Raw genomic sequence first — 10756 nt, 5'->3', positions numbered from 1 at the left:
CAAGACTAAAGAATCATGGGGAGAAAGCCATGAACTCCATGCTTTGCTTTCTCCTCCTTGGGAATTCCGCTGTTCACCTTGGTAAGTAAACTTGGTTGTGGCTGGATTTCTTGCTGATCTTCTTGGGGAGGGGTCTGTTGTACTGATTCTCAAGTGTCTTTGCCTGAGGTGGAATTGCACCTCCCTTACCAGGGGCCATGCTAAGTAGTTCTCTCAGGTTCCCTTTCTGGAGCTTTTGTTCCCTGAACTCTTTCCACAGAGTTCTGGAGGATGGGAATGAAAATATTGGCCTCCCAATCTCCAGCCCAGAGGAGCCGAGAGCTCAGGGCCCCACTCCTCAGTGCAACCTCAGAGAAAAGCGCTCAATCACTCATGTCTCCCTGACCTCCGACTGCACTCCAAGCTCACCCAGGCTGTGACCAAGCATCTGTCTCTGGCACACAGCCCCACCTGGAGTCTCTGGACCCCACAGATCCTTGCACTCTTACAGGGGAGTCTCCCCGGTTCTTGTGGGTTCCCCGCTCACAGAGCAGTGACCTGTGCCACAGATCACAATTTAAGGTACCCCGAATTGACAGTTCACTCATTGGCTCCATCTCTGTAGCCAGATTCTCTGCTCTAATATCTGTGAGCTCTGTGACACTCAGACACCCCTGATCCTTCCATGACCTCACGGGACCTGAGACCATGCTGTTCCCACGTGGGCTTCACCCTGGTTTAGCCTCTGGAGCAATGTCCCTCAGTGGAGAAGACTTTTAGAAGTTCTGATTTTGTACTCTGTTGTTCCACCACTTGCTGGGAACCAGCCCCTACCCCCATGGTCTATCTTCCCGTCACTTTGGATTCATTTCTTCACCAGTCCTACCTTTCAGAAAGTGGTCAATTTTCTGTTTCTAGAATTGCTTCTCTTCTTGTCTTCAATCTCCTGTTGTATTTGTAGCTGTTCTTAATGGTTTTATAAGCTGTCTACCTGCTCTGCTACCTGATGTCATCTCAACCTGCTACTTCTCTGCCATCTTGACTCCTCCCTCCATATTTTAATATCAGAACTTATCTTATTTAGGAACTTTCACCATGACTCTTTTAAAAAAAAGAAAAGTCACCTTTAACAGAGAAAGACAAATACTATATGATATCATTTATTGGTGAAATCTCAAACAAAAAACAAACTGACTCTTAGAGAAGAAAACCTGGCAGATGCCACAGGGCAGATGAGTGGAGTATGGGAGAAATAAAGGAGATTCATAATACAAACCCCCAATTTAAAGTAAGTCAGTTACAGAGATGAAAAGTATAGTATATGGAATGAAGCCAGTAATATTGTAATAATGTTGTATGTTGACAGACAATGACTACACTTAATGTGCTGAGCACTGAGTAAGGTACAGAACTGTCAAATCAATGTTTTATACATTTGAAAGTAACATTACATTGTATGTCAACTGTATTTGAATATAAAGAGAGTTAAAGGAAATGTAGATGTAAGAAAATAAAGTTTCATTTGCACAGAAAAAAAAAATCACCCTTAGATTCAGTGAGGTACTAGAAATACCTAAGAAAGCTGAGAAATTGTGACAACAGCCCCTGACTCAAGAAGATTCCATGTGTATCCTCAAGGGAAAAACCTGTGAGACTATATGACTTAGTCTCAGCACTCAAACTTCAGGCTGGCTATTTCCAGATCTTCTCACTTGCCTCCGGTCAACTCATAAATGGCTTTTAACCAAGTAACTTACTAAGGAACACCAATCAGACACACTTTATTCTCTTGGAAATTTTTTACTTCAAGACAAAGTACAAAAAGGAAAATCTGTACTCTTCCATGCTCTGCAAATTTTTGCAGTCTCTTCCAGATATGAAGGAGGTAGGTGGAATGATGAAGGTGAAGTATAGTAGCAGAACTAACCACAGTGTAGCATTTTATTGACAACGAGATGCTTCTACTAGTAAGAACCCATTTGGCAGAATTCAATTGCATGTGCATCTTCAAGAAAAATGGAAGGATCCTGTGAGGTCACTTCAAATATTTAGAAGAGTTAGTATGACTACTAACAAGGATTGTCCTAGGTGTGTTATAAAATTTAGTATATGTTATACAAGTGTTCTAAGTGTTTAGTCCCTCTGTGTCTTTCAGGCTAATTTATTCTTTCCTCTCTATTTAATGATCCCTTTTGCATATACCCAGAAGCAGTGTTCTCTTACCCACCTCTTTCCCTCCTTCCTACACTACAATCTGGTTTGGGATATTTGTTTCACATATAGGTATTAATCATACTTCTAGAGTTATGGAATTTTGCCTTAGAGATATTTTGGTCCAATGAGCTTATTTGTAAACAGGAAAACTAACGCTTCGAGATTCTGAATCACATGCCAAAATCACACAGTAACTTTGTACTAAAACCCCCAAGTCTCCTGACTTCAATCTCAGTGAAATTTATGGGGACTTTGGGTATTTTTCTGTAAACAGGAGTAAAAGATATTTAGGACAAATGTAACACTCTCAGTGTTGAATTTTAAGTTTAATCTAGTACATAGAGAAAGATTTTCTTATTCATTTGTAGCTGGTTTTTTTCTTCCTTTTCTTTATGTCTTTCTTTTTTTCTTTATTTATTTTCAGCGTAACTAGTATCCATTGTTTTTGCACCACACCCAGTGCTCCATGCAATCTATGCCATCTATAATACCCACCACCTGGTTCCCCCAACCCCCTACCCCCCGCCCCTTCAAAACCTTCAGATTGTTTTTAGGAGTCCATATTCTCTCATGGTTCACCTCCCCTTCGAATTTCCAACTCCCTTCTCCTCTCCATCTCCCCTTGTCCTCCATGCTATTTGTTATGCTCCACAAATAAGTGAAACCATAGGATAATTGACTCTCTCTGCTTGGCTTATTTTACTCAACACAATCTCTTCCAGTCCCATCTATAAAGAACTCCTCAAACTCAACATACACAAAACAGACAATCATATTAAAAAGTGGGTAGAAGATATGAACAGACACTTCTCCAATGAAGACATACAAATGGCTATCAGACACATGAAAAAATGTTCATCATCACTAGCCATCAGGGAGATTCAAATAAAACCACATTGAGATACCACCTTACACCAGTTAGGTGTAAGGTGCCAGTTAGGTGTAAGGTGCCCAAAATTAGCAAGACAGGAAACAACATGTGTTGGAGAGGATGTGGAGAAAGGGGAACCCTCTTAAACTGTTGGTGGGAATGCAAGTTGGTGCAACCACTTTGAAGAACAGTGTGGAGATTCCTCAAGAAATTAAAAATAGTGCTTCCCTATACCCTGCAATTGCACTACTGGGTATTTACCCCAAAGATACAGATGTAGCTGGCTCTTCATGAATGCTATAGCCAGTGTCAAAGACTCTGCAGAACTTCTTCAATAAATTTAATGTTTAACTTAGAATCAAAGGAATTCTTCTCAGACTCCTTGAGCCATTTTTGAAGAATCAGATATGAGCTTTGAAAGTATTACAGAGGTAGCAGGTCCCCTTTAACTGAGAATCTACCATCATCACTCACTCCTCCATAGCATACAGTCAGGAAATGAGACATCTTAACTCAGTGAGCAAGAAATTCCTTTTGCTGAGGAGCAGCATATCTGAATTCTTGTTACCATGCTATAAACTCTTTTTGCTTCAGAAGAGAAACCACTGGTCAGCTATCACCCTTGGTATATTTCTTTTTTTTTTTCAATTTATTTATTTTCAGAAAAACATTATTCATTATTTTTTCACCACACCCAGTGCTCCATGCAAGCTGTGCCCTCTATAATACCCACCACCTGGTACCCCCAACCTCCCAACCCCCCCGCCACTTCAAACCCCTCAGACTGTTTTTCAGAGTCCATAGTCTCTCATGGTTCACCTCCCCTTCCGATTTACCCAAATTCCCTACTTCTCTCTAACGCCCCTTGTCCTTGGTATATTTCTTATAGAGATATGAGTATCAAGTTTGTCCTCTCAGTGAAATGAAATAGTTGCAGTACATAAGTAAGTACTGAAGTTCCATTATAAGTTGCATAATTTGATTCTTAAGAACCATCTTAACCAATCAGTCACATCAGAAATGATCTCACAACAGGAACCCCATCCTCTCTGTTGTCAACTATCACTAGGATTGTATTTATTACTATGCTAAGCAAGAGGGAAGAGAAGGGTTATGCTTATTTTATTATCTGACTTTTTTATACATGGAAATAAAATTAGAATTGCTAAATTCATACAGAACTTTGAAAACAGTAATAGGGTGTATTAGTGGGTAAGGCTAAGTAATGGATTTGGGATACGGAAAAGTGTAATTTCCAAAAGGAATGCAATATCCATGATTAGGGAAATGTTGAAAAGGTAAAAATAACACACTATACTTTCAAGCTCCTTAGGATCCATCTTTTTCCACAATCACTCAGAATAAAATCATTTACATTATTTTTTTTAAATCTCCCACATCCTGCTGACAAATGTCCTGCTCTTACTACCTTAACAATGGCTATTGTGCATAGACTATTCACCATTTGTTAGAAATTTGTATTAAACAATTGCACATAATTCTTTTTTTAATAATAATTGACATTATTTTTATTTTTTTTCCAATTTATTTATTTTCAGAAAAACAGTATTCATTGTTTTTTCACCACACCCAGTGCTCCATGCAAGCCGTGCCCTCTATAATACCCACCACCTGGTACCCCAACCTCCCACCCCCCCCGCCACTTCAAACCCCTCAGACTGTTTTTCAGAGTCCATAGTCTCTCATGGTTCACCTCCCCTTCCAATTTACCCAAATTCCCTACTCCTCTCTAACGCCCCTTGTCCTCCATGCTATTTGTTATGCTCCACAAATAAGTGAAACCATATGATAATTGACTCTCTCTGCTTGACTTATTTCACTCAGCATAATCTCTTCCAGTCCCGTCCATGTTGCTACAAAAGTTGGGTATTCATCCTTTCTGATGGAGGCATAATATTCCATAGTGTATATGGACCACATCTTCCTTATCCATTCATCCGTTGAAGGGCATCTTGGTTCTTTCCATAGTTTGGCGACTGTGGCCATTGCTGCTATAAACATTGGGGTACAGATGGCCCTTCTTTTCACGACATCTGTATCTTTGGGGTAAATACCCAGGAGTGCAGTTGCACATAATTCTTCAACAGTTCTGTGCTGTACTCATAATAAAACACCTTAGCAGGCATTCCAGAATCCTTTTTCAATCTTATCTCCTACTAAACCCTTTCACATTATCTCTCATGTGATTTTTTTGCATTTTTCTCACTTTTCTTTCACCACTGAATCACGTTTTATTATTTCCCAGTTATTTTTATTCCATTTTTCATCTTTAATTTTATTTGGATTAAATCTTTTCCTTGTAAGCACTTCCATATCACTAAATGGTAAGTATTAATTCCATTCACTATAAGGCCTCACCTCATATATTCTTTTCTAGAATCTTCATTTATTTTAACTTCTCCTAAGACTGGATCTCTATATCTGTCTTAGCTCTCATGTTTCTATCCAAGCTTCTCAGAAACTATGAAAATTATTTTGTAATTCTGTCCCTCACTCATACCCTATAGAGTATTAGATTAGTGGGCATTTTGAGAATTTTTAATCCAGTACATTCATTTTAAAGAAGGGAATACAGAAGAACAGGGAGCTGAAATTCAATCGTCTTGTTATGATTGTTATTTCTAGAATACAAGTAAAATCCATTAATGATTATTGGGGAGTCAGGATTCCTCTATGAATCAGAAGATGATAAATCTTACTGCTAATAATTGTCTAAATCTATCATGCACTCACTAAATACAAAAACTGTCTAAAAAAACTTTGCTTTTACTATTTCATTTGAAATTCATAATAACCATAAGAAATGAATATGATTAGTATCCACATTTGTAAAAATGGTAAAAATAAGACTTAAGTAGGGACCTTAAAATGTCCATGGATTACATTTAAAACTTGTGCATTACAAATTGCCTCACATATCAAAACTGTGAATAAGGATTTGTCTTAGTTTGTTGGAGAGGTTTCCAATGACCAAAATATAAAATTACCATTATGGGCTACAAAACCTCTAAGAGTACTTTTTCAAAAATGGATGTTATAAAATGCTGCTATAAATGTAAAGATCACATAATATTGCATTTACTTAAGAGCTAAGAGAGTGGTTACAGAATATAAACTGTTTTGGAGCTCAAGGAAAAGGAGCTAAATGTAGGCTGGGGGTACAGAGTTAATCTGGCAGAGAGAGTAACATGAACAAAGGTATTTTATTAGGATAAGCCTAGCATAAATGGAAATACTAAGTAAACTTGAATAACTGGATTATAAGGCATCACCAAAAAAAGATTGTAGGATAAAATTGTAGATTTATATTGTGTGCATTTTGAAAGTGTTTGTGTAATAAACCACAGAAAGTCATTTTGTGAGTGAGCAGAATAAAACAAAATGAGACTTTGAATTGGAGTCTAATAATTTTTACTTCCTTCTTACTCTATTCTCCAAGGTAACTACAGAGGCTGTTTCTTGGAATGAATCAATAAGTGACACAAATTACTCCATGGTGACAGAGTTCATTTTTCTGGGACTCTCCAATTCTCAGGAATTGCAGATTTTCCTATTTGTATTCTTTTTTGTATTCTATGTAGGAATTGTGTGTGGAAACCTTCTTATTGTCATAACTGTGGCCTCTGACTCCCACCTTCACTCCCCCATGTACTTCCTGCTGGCTAACCTCTCACTCACTGACCTGTGTCTGTCTTCTGTCACAGCCCCCAAGATGATTGCTGACTTTTTCAGTAAATGCAAAGTCATCTCTTTCAAGGGCTGCCTTGCTCAGATATTTCTCCTTCACTTTTTTGGTGGGAGTCAGTTGGTGATCCTTATAGCCATGGCCTTTGACAGATATATAGCAATCTATAACCCCCTTCACTACACTACCATTCTGTGTGGCAATGTATGTGTTGGGCTTGTGGCAGCTGCATGGGGGACTGGTTTCCTCCATTCAGTGAGCCAGTTGGCCTTTGCAGTGAACTTACCTTTCTGTGGTCCCAATGAGGTTGACAGCTTTTATTGTGACTTACCTAGGGTTATCAAACTTGCTTGTACAGACACCTATAGGTTGGATATCATGGTCATTGCTAACAGTGGTGTGCTCACTGTGTGTTCTTTTGTTTTCCTAATCATCTCCTATGTTATTATCCTAGTGACCATCCAACAACGCCCTTTACATCAGTCATCCAAGGCCCTGTCCACTTTGACTGCTCACATCACTGTAGTTCTTTTGCTTTTTGGACCATGTATCTTCATTTATACCTGGCCGTTCGCCATCAAGTCATTAGATAAATCCCTTGCTGTGTTTTATTCTGTGGTCACTCCTCTCTTGAACCCAATTATATACACACTGAGGAACAAAGACATGAAGACTGCAATGAAACGGTTGAGAAAATGGAATGTGAACCTAGGGAAAAGTCTTAGATCTCCTGTAACTATAAGGCTAATCTAAGACAATGACCTAGCAAAGTTGATGAATTATTTAGTAACCTTCATGAAAATCTTACCTTCCATTTCCATATCCTCTAGTAATACTCTAAGATCTTTCACATATACCCTCTCAATTTATCCTTTGACAATTTTGCATTTTATATTTTTGGATACAGATAACATGTTGATGTGCTTTCCAATATTATCTCACTAACCCTCAGAACAATGCCAAAAATCTGCCAATATTTGTACTCCTGTGACTACCTGAGCAGTCCTGAGCATAATACAGGGAAAGATAGAAACTAGCCTGATTTATAATTTTTTTACATTTTACTCGTTTTCGCTAAAAACATCAAGGAAGCCACTGCCACACATCTCACTCAAAAAATATTGTTAGTGATCAGCGTATTTATCAGCTAACTTTTAAGAGGTTTAGAAAAGAAACTCTTCACACTGTAACAGTTCATAGTTCCTCTCCAATCACTAGAGCAACCCATTATCCATGAGTTCATCATCAGGAGTGACAGGAAGAGGGAGTCTGCCTAATAGGCACTTAATATCCTGTGCATACAACAAAAGCTCATATACAGTAAAAGGTACATAGAAGGATCCAAGTCTCTCAACAGGTTGGCACAAAGTACATCATTTTGGTCCATCCATGTCATTTTCCATGGTTAGCTCTTAAGAACATAGAACTTTTGAAGTCAAACTAAGAACTTTTGAAGTCAAAAGAGATGGGTTCAACTCTACTTATGCATTACTAACCATCACCAGGTATTTTGTCTAACCTGCTTAATGCTCAGTTTCCATGTGTGCAAAAGAAGGATAATAATACCTATACATATTGTTATTATGAGAGATCATGAGACAAAAATATAAATCAGATAAGTAGCACATTTTGTGGCAAGTTATCTGGATGCAGTAAATATCAAGTACTACTGTCATTATTATAAAAAGCCTCTATGCCAAGAAACAAAAAGTTCTCAACCTTTATTTTATCCCAACATACTTGAAAAATAGGATATACATCAATCTTAACAGAGGCTCATTTAAGGACATCATAGTTGTAAGTGTATGTTTATTTGCAAGTGTGTACCCATGCTCATACATCCTACCATGCTAGGAAGACATGCCAAAAAGTCAAGATAGAAGTACAGGAATATAATTTTTTAAAAAGCTTGGCAAATTAGTTTGATACACAGCTCCACTCTCCAGCAAAAATCACTGAATCAGGCTAATATTGAAGATTAAATATTCTAAGAAAAAAATGCATATAGTTTTCCAAAGTGAAGTTTGAATTAATAAATGAGAGTCAAATGATAAAAGAATAAAAATTATGTTTGCCACAGGAAAAAAAAGAGAATAGAAACTCCAGTAGCAGGTTAAAAACACATAAGAAAATAAGTATATGATAATGGCAGTATTCCAAGAAAATAAGTATATGATAATGGCAGTATTCCAAATCAGTGGAGGAACAGAGAACCTGGTAATGTCATGGTAGAACAACTGAACAATAATACAGGAAATGATATATTGGACCTATTCCTCATGCCATATGCCAGGACAATTTCTAATTAAATTCAAGCCTAAGTCTTTTTTCTTAACTATACAAATATTAACAAAAAACATGGATTATATCTTTTTAACCCATGAATATGGTAAAGATTGATAATATTAACTATATCAAATTAAAGTTTTAAATGCATGATAAAACCATGAGCAAGGCATAAAAGTTCAATGTGATATTAGAAAAAAAGTGTTTACAAGTCACATCACAAATAACAATAGCTGTAACAGTAAAGAACTTCTAAAAAATACCAGCAAACAGATAAATGGGCAAAACATGAATATATAATTGACATTTAAGGGGATATAAATGATGCTTAAATACATAAAAAAGGTTCAAGCTCTCTCATATTAAGATATATACAGAGTAAAACCAATGTGAATATCTGTTTCGACCATAACATATGAAATATTTGACCTTAATAGTTAATAAAACAAACTGTTGGTTCAGCTATACAGAAAGGGGCACCATCTGCATTGTTGATAAGAATACAAAATAGTGTTACCTCTTGACATTATTTATAAAATTTAGCATGCTACTAACTTCTCATCCAACAATCCTAATTCTATCCTAACAACACATTTCAAAAACACAAAATAACCAATGCACAAGGTTACTTGTGGCAGCATTGTTTTTAACAGTAGAAGATTGGGAAATACCCAAAAGACAATAAGAAAAATACTGCATAAATTATACATAATGGAACACTATGGTACTATAAAAATTGCTGAGGAATATCTCCAAATAACATCTCTGGAGGAATCTCTAAGGTATATGTTAAATAAAAACAGTAAGTTGAAAAAGAATATCTCCAGGATGTTAATTTTTATGTTCAAATGGGGATACATGTACTAGGCTTGTATGTATGTATAATTTATAAACATATATTTTGTAAATACCTATAGAAATATATTTTCAACAGTAAATGAAAAATTAAAAATGGTTTCTTATGGAGAGAGGAAGACATAGGGCAAAGGACAGGGATAAGAGCTAGATTTTTCAGAATATGTCTTATTTTACAGTTCTGACATTGAAATCATGTAAATGTTTTTACATAATTAAAAATAAAATTAAATCAAAAGAAAAATTTTCTCTAAGATAAGTCATAAAAGGAATCCCCTCAAAAACTTTGAATATTAGCACCTTAAGAACATATGTTCTCTGACCACAATTCAATTAAATTAGAAAGCAACATCCATAAGATATATAGAAAAACCCAGGTATATTAAAACTAACCATCTATCTCTGAACACTTTCAAGGAAGAATCTGAAAATATTTTAACTGAATTATAATAAAATTAGAATATGTCAAAATTTGTTATGCAACTAAAGAGAACTTTGAAATGTATTAGTTTAACATTGTGTTTTAAGTGGTAGAAAGCATTATCTAAGCTTCTCACTTAAAAAGTTAGGAGAAAAAAAGTACATTAAATCCAAATAAGCAGAAATCAAAATATTACACAAAAGAGAGGGAATCACTGATAGAAAACAGACACAACATGAATTTTGTATTAGTCGGGTTCTCCAGAAAACAGAACAATAGGGTGTGTGTGTGTGTGTGTGTGTGAGAGAGAGAGAGAGAGAGTGTGTGTATGTGTGTGTGTGTGTGTGTGTGTGTTTGTATCGATTTTAAAGAACTGTCTCACCCAGTTGTGGAGACTATCAAATGCAAAAGGCTGGCAGACTGG

At 36.5% G+C, this 10756-nt stretch overlaps 1 protein-coding gene across 1 annotated transcript; it reads left to right on the top strand.

Annotated features, from left to right (window-relative positions):
- Positions 1-2196: 2196 nt before the first annotated feature.
- Positions 2197-7523, top strand: LOC122894596 (olfactory receptor 4F4-like). Its single transcript, XM_044232375.1, has 2 exons — positions 2197-2262; positions 6525-7523. Exon 2 carries the CDS (start codon positions 6579-6581, stop codon positions 7521-7523), a length of 945 nt encoding a protein of 314 aa, XP_044088310.1. The 5' UTR covers positions 2197-2262; positions 6525-6578.
- The last annotated feature ends 3233 nt before the right edge of the window (positions 7524-10756 follow it).

The sequence above is a fragment of the Neovison vison genome, chromosome 13 (assembly GCF_020171115.1).
Source record: "Neovison vison isolate M4711 chromosome 13, ASM_NN_V1, whole genome shotgun sequence".
NCBI lineage: Eukaryota > Metazoa > Chordata > Mammalia > Carnivora > Mustelidae > Neogale > Neogale vison.
The sequence above is the reverse complement of the archived record's forward strand: the minus strand, read 5'-3'. Positions and strand labels throughout refer to the sequence as shown.

Bases quoted from the DNA above. Each gene is read 5' to 3' on its own strand.
- LOC122894596 (XM_044232375.1), top strand. From the start codon at position 6,579: ATGGTGACAGAGTTCATTTTTCTGGGACTCTCCAATTCTCAGGAATTG.